Below are 12,795 nucleotides of genomic sequence, written 5' to 3'. Positions count from 1 at the left end.
ACTGATGCACTTCTCCTGCCGCTAGGGTGTGACCCGAGGCTGCCTGGGCACCTGGGGAGGCTGCAGAGGGGCAGGAGGGTGGGATCAGCAGGGGGATGGCACAGGGAACGTGCCCTGCCCAGGCCGGCTCTCCCAGCCCAGCAGCCCCGGCAGGGGATGGGGAGGCTGCTCGGCCCCCTCGGGCCACTGCAGCGCAGCTTTCCCAGCGAGGACAGGATGTGCAGGACACGGCCCTCCCCCGGGAGCCATCCTGCACACGCTTGGCTCCATCTCTGCTCGAGCAGTCAGCGATTGCAGGAGGAAAATGCAACCAGCTCTGTGCTAATGGATAAACTCCGTGAGCCCTGCCTGCCCTGGCAGTTGGGGTCTGGGCCACTCCAGGATAGAAAATTTGGAGTCCTCGGGGTATTCCCTGCTCCTGAACATGCTTGGGAGGCTCCCACACAGCCCAGCAGGCTGCTCTCAGCTCATCAAAGCGCCCAGACCCTTCCCCAAGGAGGGAGGAGGTGATGCTGCTGGGAGCCCCTGGTTCAGGAGCGCTGGGGTGGTCGGCTCTGGCAGCCCGCTGAAAGCAGGAGCCTCCAGGCGCTGGGAAAATCCTTTTGTCATCCCAGCTGCATCTCCCGGTCCCCAATGAGCGGCTCGGCACAGCCTGGGGACAGGCGGGAGCGGAGGTGCAGCCGGGAGCGCAGATGGGCACAGCGGGAGCGGCGATGATACCCGGCCCGCAGGGAGGGAGGGAGCAGCTGGGGAGCAGCGGCAGAACCGCGGGGAGCCTTTGGGATGCTGCGGGAACCAGCCTGGGCTCTCATTAGTGAGGCAGCACAGGGAGCATCATCAGCTGCCCGGGCTCAGCAGCGACCCCCGTGCCTCAGGGACACCGAGGGCAGCCAGGCCAGAGCAGCGAGCTCGGTTCTGGGGACAGCAGAGTTCCCAATGGCTCCGTGAGATGAGACTCGCCTGCCCCTCTGAGCAGCAGGATTTGATCAGCACCTCCCACCCCTGCTCACAGGGATGGGTCTGATCCTTCATCCTCCTGGATGCCTCTCCAGGACGTGGGGTTATCCCAAGGACATCCTGAAGGAGCCGGTGTCTGCTCTCCTTTTTTTTGAGCCTTTTTTTTGGTCGTTTTCTTGCCCAGCCCACCCCCATGTGAGCAGGATTGTCCCTCCCCTGCCATTCCCAGGTTAAGGGTGTCCTTACCAGCTCAGCAGTCCTGGAGATGTCTGGGAGTGTTCCCTGCACCTCGGCAGTGATGGGGCCTCTGAACCTGGGCCATAACCAAAATTTGGGTGAAGCAGGAGGCTCCAGGAGCCACCAGGCCACCCTTCCATGCCCTGACACCCTGTGCAGCTGTAGGATCGCAAACATGATCCAGTGATTTCTTTAATTCTGGTGCCTGCTGACCCCCTCAGGTGACCTTGCAGTGCCAAGGACACGAGTGCTGCTCTGAAAGGAGGTGCTGACATTTATTTCTGTTCCTAAAAACCCACAAAGCAACCACAAAAACCTCAAAATAAACAACAAAACAACCCAACTGCTGCCTCAGTCAGCTGCACTCAGCACCTGAGCGCTCAGCCTGGCTCTTATATAGCTCCTCTCTCAGCCTGGCTGAGGGATGCTGGCCCCTCCCTGGCCTGGGCTCTGCTGGGGCAGGGTCTCCAAGCTCTCCTAACTGGGGGAAGCTGGCAGAGCTCATCAAAAGCACCTGGAGCTGACTAGGAACTTGTCAAAGTCTCCCGTGGCTTTCCTTTTCCTTTTCCTTTTCCTTTTCCTTTTCCTTTTCCTTTTCCTTTTCCTTTTCCTCAGCCTCCCTAGGCAGCAGCAGACACCCTCACGTTCTCACAGGGCTCCCCCTGATCCCAAATTGCCCGCACAGCCAAGAGCACCCAAAGGCAGCAGAACCCAGGAGCTGCCGAGGCTGCCTGTGCTGATCCTGCTCCCCCACATCGTGACAGGGACCAGGGAATGCTCACAGCCCCCACCCACCTCGTGCAGAAAATTCTCTTTCCTCCTCCCAGAATAGCCATCGATCTGCTCTGCAGCGCTGTTTGCCCCCTGAGCAGCTCTGCTTGCACAAAAATCCATTTCCAACCCAAACAGAGACTTCTGCTGCAACCCGACCCCTGCAGCAGAGCCCCCCCTGCCCCCCAAAAGGGACACCCAGGTCCCCATGGGCTGGGGGTGGCCCGGGCAGGCTGCAGTGCTGTGCCCACGGTCCTCATTGCCGGAGTAGGGGTGGCACTGCTCGGCGCTCCGTGTCCCCAAGGCTGGTGCCAGCTCTGCAGCCCCTGGCGGGCAGGGACAGGGGTTTGCCCATCCTGACGGGCACAGCTCTATCCTGGGGGTCCGTCTGGCACACATGGGGGGCAGTGGGGGATCCGGGGCAGGGCAGGGGTGGCTGTCCTGCTGTGTTCGGGTTCCTGGGCTGGGCACGGCCAGGAGAGGAGCCGGTCCCAGCTGGCACCCCACAGCCGGGCAGGGCAGCGTCCCAAGCCCATTAAGGGGTTCGGCCGCTGGCCAAGAGCCCCCTCCCCGGCTTGGTCCTCTCAGGGACCTATTTTGGGCAAGGAATGAGGAAGCTCTTGGTTTCCCTGCTAAAAATAGCGACCTTTCCCAGCGGCGGGTCACCGCCTTCACACTGGGGCGGGGGGCTCGGCCAGCCCCGTTCGGGGACCGAGGGCTGCCCCCGGACAATGCACTCCCCCCGGGGTGGCCCTGGCAGCTTGGGGACCCTCCCATCCTCCGGGGCTCGCTGCTCGGGGACCCCCGGGGGCGCTCCCGAGCCTCGGGGAGGTGCCGGGGGCGGTCACAGCGCTGCGCTCGCGGCTCCAGGACGCCGATGCCACCATCTAGCGGCTCTCGCTGGCCCTGCGGGGACATCCCGGCACGGTGGCCCCGGCCCGGAGCCCCGGCAGGGCTGCGCAGCCCCCTCGGGGCGCAGGAGGCAGGCGGCACACGCGGAGCTGAGCATCCTTTATTGAGGGGAGGCATGGGGCACGACCCCCGGCACCGGCTCCCGGCCACCCAGCCCGGCTTGCCCTGCCCTGGGGGTGCCCGAAACAACAGCGAGCTGCCCCAGGGGTGTTCCACCACCCCCGCCATGGCACAGGGAGCGTTTCTGTGCCCCGAGCAGGGCAGGGGTGCTGCTCTCGGGGAAGGGTGCCCAGGGCGAGCTCAGGCGAACACGGCCGAGTTTTGCCAGTAGGAGTAGACGAGGAAGCCGGTGAAGGTGCTGTCCGTCTTGACGCTGGCGTAGAAGCCGATGTAGTCCCCCACGCCCACCTGCACCCACACCTCGTCCTCGGGCTCCAGGCGGACCAGGGTGCCCCCCGAGAGCGAGGTGGGCTTGGGCCAGTTGCCGTAGTACTGGAAGAAGGAGGCGATGGAGCGCCCGTTCTTCATGATGTCGAACTGCAGGCTGGTGCGGTACACGGTGGCGTGCACGGCGAAGTAATAGAGGCCGGGCACCTCGCAGGTGAACTTGCCCGTGCCAGGGTCGTAGTGGCCCTGCTCGTTGATGAGCACCACGTCGAAGAGGATGGGCTGGTCGGCCAGGGGAGGGCTGCGGGACTCGGAGCGCTTGGCGCTGAAGGCGGAGCGAGGAGCGACAGCGCACTCGCCCTGGGCTCCCTTCTCGCCGTGCAGCCCGTCCACGCCGGGGCTGCCCATCTCCCCGCGGGGACCTGGCACTCCTGGGACAGGCAGGAGGGGACAGGGTCACCCCTGAGTCACCACAGAGCTCCTCCACCCCTCCTGCCCAGTCCCGGTTCCACCAATTCCCTGCCACAGCCGGGAGTGAGGAGCAACAGCGCACTGGCCCCAAGCTCCCTTGTCACCACGCAGCCCGTCCATCTCCCCGCGGGGACCTGGCAATCCTGGGGCCGGCAAAGGGGACAGGGTCACCTCTGAGTCACCACAGAGCTCCTCCACCCCTCCTGCCCAGTCCCATTCCATCAATTCCCTGCCACAGCCGGGCACTGCATGGGGGGGTGTGTTGATTTAGTTCAGCATCCGCAAATCGTTGGAGGAACCCTCACAGGTTGGGGGAAAGCCCAGCTCAGGAGCCAGGGCAGGAATGATGTGATTCCTAGTGGTCCCTCCTAAAGCAGGGCTGGAAGAGAGGGGTGGCATTGGGGCAGGCAGGAGGGGACAGGGTCACCTCTGAGCCACCACAGAGCTCCTCCACCCCTCCTGCCCAGTCCCATTCCATCAATTCCTGCCACAGCCGGGCGCTGTGTGGGGAAGCAGCACGAGTGGGGAGGGTGGGTAATTTAGCTCAGCATCCACAAATTGTTGGAGAAACCCTCACAGGCTGAGGGAAAGCAGGAATGATGCAATTCCTGGTGGTCCCTCCTAAAGCAGGGCTGGAAGAGAGGGGTGGCATCGGGGATGGGCACAAATGCAGCTTCACCAGTGACAGGGAGCTGCTGCCTTTTACAGGGGCACCACAGGCAGGGCCAAGGGGTGGTGGTGGCATGGGAAGGGCACTTCTGCAGGATTCATTCTCCATTTGGCAATTGTGCCAGCACGCAGCACTCACCCCCTGGCATAGGGTGCTCCCCATGGGTAGGGAATGGCAAATGCCCCTCCCAGCTGGCATCTCTCCTTTCTTACCAGGAGGGCCCATGTCGCCCTTCTCCCCTGGCATGCCCATGGCTCCATCCCGGCCGTCCCGTCCGTCTCTGCCTGGCAAACCCTGCCCCCCGTGCAGGCCTGGGGTCCCTGGGATGCCCGGCTGCCCCGAGCACAGCCCAGGGATCTTGTTGTCTTCGATCTGCAAGGACCTGCTGATGAGCCCCAGGAGGAGGAGGAGGAGGAGGAAGAGCTGCTTCATCTTGTCCTGGAGGGGGGCAGAGAAGGATCAGAGCTCTGGGTAACGCAGTGAGGAGGGTTGGGAATGCTTGGCAGGGAGTGTGGGGCATCAGCAGAGGACATTCCCCCCTTTTTTCCCCCTTTATTTTTTGGGCTGCTCCCCTTAGTGAGGCCCCGGGGCTGCCTGCACCTGCCACAGCATTCCCACGTGTGCCACCACAGCATCCCCATGTGCCACCACAACATCCCCATGTGCCACCACAGCATCCCCAAGGCCCGGGGCAGCTCGGGACGTGTGTGGAGTGTGTCTTTAGGGGCAGGGGCTGTGGCAGTGGCTCTGTGTGTGTGGCTGGGGGCTCTTTGGGGTGGGCACTGCCCCATGATGCCCAGCCACAGAGGAACGGGCAGGGGATTTAGGGCTGGCGAGCCATGAGCGTGCCTGGGGTGGGGTTGTTGCCTCTGCGGCGGCAGCTCGGGGAGCGCGGGGCTGTGCCCGGCCCTGCCCTTGGCAGCATCCCGGCGGCTCCGCTCCACCCCCGGCCGGCTGCAGCATCCCCGGGACCACCCCCGGCCGTGCCGGGACCACCCCCGTGCCCGGGCTGCCCCCAGCCCTTCCACAGCGAGGGCTGAGCCCCGGGGCCAGCGCTGGCCCCATCCCCGCGGCCGTGACCCAGAAAAGCGGCTCTCTTCCCCCTCCACGACGGCAACAAAGAGGAAAAGGAGGAGAAAAGGAGGAGAGAAGCGTCTCCCCTCCGCCCAGGCGCCGGAGCAGGAAGGCAGGGAGCCCCAGCTGGCCCCGGCTGGGTGTCCCCACTCACTGCGGTCCCTCGGCTCCTGTCCCGGGGCTCACCTCGCTGCTCACCGCTGCTGTGCAAGGGCTGAGGCTCCGCCTGGCCCCTTGGCTCTGACGGAGGCCCTAAGAGAGGCAGCCTCTCCCCCCCCCCTCCTCCTCCCCACGTCTCTCCTCCCAAACTCCAAAGGAAATCGAGGGCCTTGGGAGCCAAAAGCTACAAGACAAGGGGAAAAAGAAAAATAATCCCATGGTGTCGGAAGTGCTGTAAGCAGGGGGAAGGGAGAGCGCTGCAAACAGCCCGGCTGAGGGACGGGAGGCACAGGCTGGGCACGGCTGGGCAGCAGGGTGGAGGGGAGGAAAACAGGGAGAACAGGCAGCAGAGGGAAAGGAAACAAGATAAAGGCTGAAGGGAGGGAAATCCAGCAAGGCAGAGAGAGATGGAGTGGCAGAAAGAAGAGGGAGCTCTCAGGGTGTGCGGGTGCAGCAGAGCTGAGGCCAAGGCATGGCAGAACACACCGTGCCTGGCAGTGCCAGCCCTGGGAGCACGCAGGGGAAGCCGCAGGATCCATCTGGGCAGTCCCAGCACGTTGGGCTGAGCGTGCAGGGCAGGTGGGAGGGCGGGCAGAGCAGGCTGTGCCCGTGCCAGCAGGCAGGGCTGGCCCTGGGGACGCCGGGCACGCGGCGAAGCTTTCGAGGCGCTCCCAGCCTGCCTTTAACTCGTTCCAGCGCCGGGTGCGGCCAAGGGACACGGTCACACGCTGGCCAGAGGGGCGGGCCTGAGGCTGGGGATGTCCCTGTGCCCGGCAGCAGCTGGGACAGGCAGGGACAGAAGGAGCTGGGTGGGCTCAAACCCCCCGGGCTGGGTGGGAGTGGCAGGTCCAGGCTGGGCACAGGGGCAGAGCTGGCACGAGTGGGTCCTGAGCCCAGTGACCCCAGCCAGGCTGGGGATTTCTCCACATGCTCAGGGCAGTGGGAAACACGATGGCACTGCTGGCTCTGTCCTCCCCGTGTCTGAGCCCGCAGTGGAGCTGGGGACGTTGCCAAATGTTCCTTCCAGAGCTGGATACCCATGGCCAGGCTGGGTGGTGGCAGGGAGCCGCCTCTCTCCTCTCTCCCAAGGTGTGAAGGGAGTGTTGTTTTTGGCCAGCTGGACGCTGGTTTGTGGCCATGGGTGTTGCCAGGATTGTGGCCACCAGGGTGGCCTTCAGCCAGCTCAGCCAGCACAGCCAGCAGGGCCACCACTCTTGGTGGCACAGGATCCCTTCCCTGCACCCTGGGGCCACCAACTGGACCCCTCTGAGATCCATCCATCTCCTTGGGACCCTGCAAGCCCCCAGGCCAGTGAGGGCACAGCCAGCTGCCCACTCTCCCCTGCAGTGTCCCCTGTGCCACTCCGTCCCTGCTCAGATCCCCTGCCCATCCCTGGCTTCCCTGCCTCCAGCCATTCCTCAGTTTCTCACACACAGACCCCAAATGAGTCACCTGCTCCCTTGGCTTTGTCACCTGCTCACGCTGTTTATTCTGCTGGCTCTGGGGCTGTGGGACACGGGCAGCCCTGGGCTCCTGTCCGTGCAGCCTGGCTCACCTCTGCCCAGCCTCGCTCCGTTTGGGGAGCATTAACCCTTTCCCTCCTGCCCCTCCAGCACAAGCCTTTCCCTGTGGGATATATCACCTGCTCCCTAGGGAAATGGAGCTGTGGGCAAGCCCGTGGCATCCAGGCACCAAACCACGCACTGGGGCTGACCCCAGGGCAGCTGAGGGGCCACCCAACAGCTGGGTATTTACTCAGGAAGAGCACAGGAGGGACATTTGGGGTGGGGAGGGTGGCTCCAGCCCCTGCTGCTCTGCTCTGGCCGGCTCAGGGCTGGAAGCACTCCACGGGGTCGCTGGAGTCGGGCAGGATGTTGCAGTTGATGGGCCAGAGGATGCCGAGGAGGCCGAGGGACTGCTGGCAGCGCAGCTCGGCCGCCAGGCACACGGCGCGGCACGGCTGCAGCACGCCCCCGTCCGGGGTGCACTTGGGCACGAAGAGGCTGCAGATGAGCGGGCGGAGGTGCTGGTAGCACGCCAGCTCCATCAGCGTCTGCGGGACAGCGGGGACAGCGCTGTGAGCCCGGTGTGGCAGGTAAGAGCAGCCCCTCGCACCTGTGGGGTGTGGCAGTGTGGGGACAGCCCCTGCCCAGCTCACCTGGTAGTCCTGCAGCACCTCGGCGGCTCCCGCCTGGTCCGGGATGGCCAGCCAGATGTTGGGGAAGGAGGTGGCGTTGTAGCCCAGCCCCAGGCACATCTCCACCTCCACGGGCTCGCAGACAGACCCTGCGCAGGGAGAGGGGTTGTGCCAGCGGCAGGGCTGCCCACCGGCTGTGCCAGCTGGGCTCAGGGGGCGCTGGGTGCTGCGAGGGGCACCCAGGGGTGGTGGCACTCACCGAAGGCCGGGTAGGACACCCCGGTGCAGTTCAGCTCGTCAGTGCCATCGGGGCAGTCGTGCCAGCCGTCACACACAGCCTCCAGCGCCCGGCACTCGCCGTTCCCACAGGAAAACTCCGCAGGGCTGCAGGTCTCTGGAAGGGGAGAGGGCAGGGCACGGCTGGGAGCCAGCGTGGTCCCGTGCTGACCACCCCTGCCACGCTCACTGGCCAGGGGACCTGGCAGATCCAGTTTAGGGAGATCCCAAATTCCCTGGGGTGTTTGGGGGCAGCCCTGGGGTCATGGATCACACCTCTGTGCAGGTGAGCCCTTCCAGGTCCCATCCCCAGGGCTGTAAGGTTGTAGGATAAACCGGGTGAGAAACCAGGTGAGAAACCAGCTGAGAAGGGGCCTTGGGGGCCTTTTGCTCCAAGCAGGGCCAGCCGTGGAACAAGAACTGTTTTTCCCAGGTTTTTATCCAGCCGGGCCTTGCAGTCCCTCAAAGATGGAGGTGGCACCACCCACCTTGAGCACCCTGTGCCCCTGCTTGGCTACCTACTCTCTGTGGCATTGCGGGCTTGGTAGGTGGCAAAGAACCCCTCGTCTGCAACTCCCTCGTCTGCCACGAAGAGCACGGTCATGACGTGCCGTGAGGAGGTCAGGGCGGGTGGCACCTGGTGGCCACAGAATCTGCCGAGGTCACGGGACAAGAGATGGGCTCGGGAGGCTGACCAGCACCTCCAAACCCTGCCTTCTGGCAGCTCCGTGCCTCAGTTTCCCCAGGTGAGGCACGGCTCGTGTGTCACCAGGGTGGCACAGCAGGCCTGGGGGTGTCGGGTACCTGCCCATGAGGCTGGCAGTGCCCGTGCCCGCGCTGTCGTGCACCTCCACGAAGTCGAAGCTGCAGTCCTCGTGCGACTCCAGGCTGAAGTTGTGGAAGTGCAGCTCGATGACGTGGCCCAGGGGCACCGAGATCTGCCACAGGCACAGCTGCGGGGCAGGGTGGGGGGCAGCCGGCGACACCCGTGAAGCTGGGCAGGGGCACCCCCAGCTCTCCCCGGGGCCGGGGCTGCCTTCCTCCCTGCCCAGCCTCATCCTCACCGCGCTCCCACAGCGCCCCTTCCTTCTCTCACCTGCTGGTGCGGGTATGGCTGCGGGTGGTTCGGGGTGGACAGCTGCCCCTCCAAGGCGGTCAGCGGCCCCCCACATTCTGGAGAGACACACACGCACAAAGAGATTTACCCCCTCTCCCTTCCCTCCATCTCCCTCTCCCACCCATTCGCGGTGCCCCAGGGTCTGGGGGCTGCAGTTGGGGGTCTGGGGGCTGCACGCAGGGGTCTGTCCCTCTCACCTTTGTGTTTCAGGCTGCAGTTGGCCTCGTCGCTCCCGTCCGAGCAGTCGTGGAAGCCGTCGCACACGAAGCCCAGCTGGAGGCACAGCCCCCGGTCACACAGGTGCTCGTCCCAGGCGCAGCTCTCTGCAAGCAGCACAGACACCCAGGATGGAGGGGGGTTCTGCCGGGCACCCTCCCCATTCCCTGCCAGCCTGGAGGGACCCTGGCAGTGCCCTGGGAGGGGGCACTCACTCTCGGCGGGGGCCACGGCTCGGTAGCGGGCGCTGAAGCCCTGGGCGCCCACGCTGCTGTCGGACACGAAGGTGACCCGCAGGCGGTTCGAGTTGGTGTTGAAGGTCGGGGGGGGCACGTTGCCACAAAACCTGGGGGCACAGCAAGGGCTGGCACCGCTCTCTGCCCCCTCCACAGTGCCATGCTCTAGGTGTGAGGAGCCCCACCTGGTCGGGCTGCCCCGGGCTGGGGCAGGGGCAGTGCCAGCGGTGCCCAGCTCTTCGTAGAGCTCCAGGCGGTCGAAGAGGCAGGAGGCCGTGCCCTCCACGCTGAACGTCTCCATCCTCAGCTGGATGGCGAGGCCGGCGCCCACCTCGATGTGCCAGATGCAGACGGCGTTGGGGGGGTACGGGCTGGGGTAGTTGGGGGAGCTGAAGGAGCCCTCGGGGCCGCGCAGGGTCCCTCCGCAGGCTGAGCGAGGCGACAGCGTGGGCATGAGCTGGAGCAGGGCACCCCCATCCCAAAACACTGCCCTGCTCGGCACTTACCCGGTGCTGCCGTGCGGGCCGTGGGCAGCCAGCTCTCGGTTGGGGTGGCAGCGGTTTTGGGGGCCGGGGGGTCCCTTCGGATGGGCGCTGTGGCGGTGGTGGCAGCGCCGCGGGCGGGCAGGGCCGTGGCTGGGGCTCCGGGTGGATGTGGGGATGTCAGCTCTGTGCCAGGGAAGAGCAGGGAGCTCAGCCCCAGAGGGGAGGGATGGCTGCGGGGCAGGGAAGGGGCTCGGGAAACCCTCCCAGCCCTGTGCTCACACCTCACCCACAGGTGTGCAGCTCCCGGGGGTCCCACACTGATGGGACACATCCCAGGGACACGGAGATCCCCCTTGTTCCTGTGATGGGGTCACCCTCTCCCCACAGCGGGCAGACCCGGGGTGGGCTCTGGGTGCCCCTCTCCCCCTCTGAGCCGGTTCTGTGCCCCCCACCCCGCTCACAGCCACCTCCCGACTCACGGTGGATGAGGATGCCGAGCAGGAGGGCGATGAGGAAGAGCAGGATGGCGCTCATCAGAGCCACGCAGAGCCAGGTGAACTTGCAGTCGGCGCGGTACCTCCAGCCCACCTGTGCCCAGAGCTGCTGGCCTGGGGGCGAGGACAGCGGGCAGAGCGCTGCTAAACCATTGCCCACCTCCCTGCAGGGCTGGCTCACTGGCACGTCCCCGATGTGTCCCCAAATAGCCCCAGCACCCCGATCCTACACCCCCACGGGCAGGGGGTGTGTACAAACCCCCAGGCCGGTACCAGCCCTCGCTGGGCACATCCCCGCGGTGCCGATGTGTCCCCAAGCAGCCCCAGAGTCCCTGCTCCATGGGCAGGGGCTGTGTACAAACCCCCAGGCTGGTACCGAGGCCATCCCGGCGCGGTGCGGGGCCGCTCCCATCCTTGTCCGGCGGGTGCTCCGCGCTCGGTGCCGCCCGGGGCTCCTCGCCCTCAAAAACGGGGTTGCAGAACTCGGTCTGTGGGACACGAGAGCGGGTGGCACCCTGGCACCCTGGGGACCCACGGGGGGACACTCGGGGACCATCAGTGGCACCCTGGGGACACTCGGGCACCATCAGTGGCACCCTGGGGACCATCAGCAGCAGCACCCACACCCCCAGCCCTACCTTGCTGCCGTCCAGGGCCTCGGGGCAGAGCGTGATTTCGGTGAAGTCTTTCATGGCAGCGGGCGGTTCCCGGCGCGGCCTGGCTAAAATCCTGCCCAGTGCCCTGTGCCCCCCAGCCCCACCGCCCGCTGCTCCCCAGCTGTCCCCATGGGCCCCGAGGCGGCGTGGGGACCCCTGCTGCAAGCTGTGGGGTGAGGACGTGGCAGTGCCAGCTCTACAGGTGGCAGCCCAGCGCCGGTGCCCACCCGAGGGTCATGCCCGCCGTGCCGGGAGTGCGGGGAGCCCCGGGAGGCGGCGGCAGCCCCAGTCCCCTCCGCAGGCCCCTTCCCCCTCGCCCCGTTAATCCAGCTCAGCTGAGGATGCCGAGGTCAGGCTCTGGCACGGAGGAACAGCGTCTTAAAGGGGAACGAGTGCTCGCACCCATCCTGCTGGGAGCGCTCCCCACGGGGACCCTGCTGCTGGGGTCCCCACATGGCACCTTGGCTTTCCAGCAGCTCCTCTCCGCTCAGGGCAGCGCTGAAGGGGCCGTGTTGGGGACCCCGGGCTGAGCGTGTCCCCCCTGCCCTCGCTGGGTGCCTGGGCACTGCCACCTGCATTCCTGCTGCCCCTTAATGCCCGTCTCCATCCCTAAGCAGGGGAGAAAGGGGCCATTGTTCAGGGGTTTTGGGGGAAGCTCCGTGGGGTTGGAAAGGCTCCTTCCGCCACCTGCAGCCACATCTCCCTTGCTGCAGCGAGCCCAGAGTGTTCTGGTCCATGGGGCTCCACCGGTGGCAGCTCCCCACCCTCTGCCAGCCCACCCGGAGACAAACCACACGCACTCAACGCCCTGTTCAAGCTCAAATTTATTCCTGCACGAGTCTCCCTTGTATGAGACGCTTCCCACCCGCCTTGCTTACACAGTAAACAAGCCACCTGCCAAGCAGCATCGCTGCCCCAGCCCAGCTCCTGCCCTGGGCAGCCCCCCGTTCCCATCCTGCCCCCCTGAGCCCCGCTGGGATGCCCCAGGCTGGGCAGGGTGCTGGTGCCAGCGCTCAGCCCGTGCCCGCAGGGCCGGGGATGGCTTGGATGGAGCTGCCCCGAGGGCTGGGATGGTGCCCGTGTCTCCTCCCGCTGCACCTCAGGCAAGGCAGGACGGGGAGGAGAATAAATTAAAGGCTAAAAAGGCCACTGGCATTTGCTAGCTGGAGGGCAGAGCAGCAGGGCGGGTGCCCGGGCACCCAGGAGGGCTCCTGATCACAGGGAGAACAAAGCCCCGATTGCAGATGGTCCCGCAAAGCCACCGTCCTCCCCTCTCTCCGTGCGACCCCCGCGCCCCCCCCCCCCCCCGCTCCCCTAAATGGTTTAAGGCACCGTCGTTTGAGCAGGCAGGTAAAAACCCACCCGGAGCAGCCCCGGCACAAGTCCCTGGAGAGGCAGGAAGCAGCGGGGGGCTCCAGGTTGAAGCAAAGTCCATTATAAATACATAGAAATTCCACAAAATGTTTTCCTCCCTCCTGTCCGTGGGTCTGGCTGCTTTGAGGAGTGTGAGTGGGGCAGCTGCAGGGATGTGCTGCCCGAG

At 65.8% G+C, this 12,795-nt stretch overlaps 2 protein-coding genes across 2 annotated transcripts; both read right to left on the bottom strand.

Annotated features, from left to right (window-relative positions):
* Positions 1-3,033: 3,033 nt before the first annotated feature.
* Positions 3,034-5,780, bottom strand: C1QTNF5 (C1q and TNF related 5). Its single transcript, XM_058819165.1, has 3 exons — positions 5,666-5,780; positions 4,618-4,843; positions 3,034-3,695 (listed from the first exon to the last, which is right to left on the bottom strand). Exons 2-3 carry the CDS (start codon positions 4,835-4,837, stop codon positions 3,178-3,180), a joined length of 738 nt encoding a protein of 245 aa, XP_058675148.1. The 5' UTR covers positions 4,838-4,843; positions 5,666-5,780; the 3' UTR covers positions 3,034-3,177.
* Positions 5,781-7,466: 1,686 nt separating this feature from the next.
* Positions 7,467-11,291, bottom strand: MFRP (membrane frizzled-related protein). The gene is made up of 13 exons (XM_058819178.1): positions 11,238-11,291; positions 10,976-11,087; positions 10,585-10,713; positions 10,127-10,288; positions 9,806-10,049; positions 9,600-9,730; positions 9,366-9,491; positions 9,148-9,224; positions 8,856-9,004; positions 8,574-8,704; positions 8,035-8,169; positions 7,797-7,924; positions 7,467-7,691 (listed from the first exon to the last, which is right to left on the bottom strand). The coding sequence occupies exons 1-13, from the start codon at positions 11,289-11,291 to the stop codon at positions 7,467-7,469; spliced, it is 1,803 nt and encodes a 600-aa protein (XP_058675161.1).
* Between the last annotated feature and the right edge of the window lie 1,504 nt (positions 11,292-12,795).

This window comes from Ammospiza caudacuta, chromosome 23, assembly GCF_027887145.1.
Source record: "Ammospiza caudacuta isolate bAmmCau1 chromosome 23, bAmmCau1.pri, whole genome shotgun sequence".
NCBI classification, from domain to species: domain Eukaryota; kingdom Metazoa; phylum Chordata; class Aves; order Passeriformes; family Passerellidae; genus Ammospiza; species Ammospiza caudacuta.
This window is presented reverse-complemented; position numbering and strand designations above follow the sequence as displayed.

What these genes read in the sequence shown, in the direction of transcription:
- C1QTNF5 (XM_058819165.1), bottom strand. Translation starts at nt 4,837, where the DNA reads ATGAAGCAGCTCTTCCTCCTCCTCCTCCTCCTCCTGGGGCTCATCAGC. An exon ending in GGGCGACATGGGCCCTCCTG is followed by an intron (nt 3,696 to 4,617) that starts GTAAGAAAGGAG and finishes TGCCTGTCCCAG; the next exon opens with GAGTGCCAGGTCCCCGCGGG.
- MFRP (XM_058819178.1), bottom strand. Translation starts at nt 11,291, where the DNA reads ATGAAAGACTTCACCGAAATCACGCTCTGCCCCGAGGCCCTGGACGGC. An exon ending in AGCCATACCCGCACCAGCAG is followed by an intron (nt 9,005 to 9,147) that starts GTGAGAGAAGGA and finishes CCTGCCCCGCAG; the next exon opens with CTGTGCCTGTGGCAGATCTC. An exon ending in ACTGCCAGCCTCATGGGCAG is followed by an intron (nt 8,705 to 8,855) that starts GTACCCGACACC and finishes TGACCTCGGCAG; the next exon opens with ATTCTGTGGCCACCAGGTGC.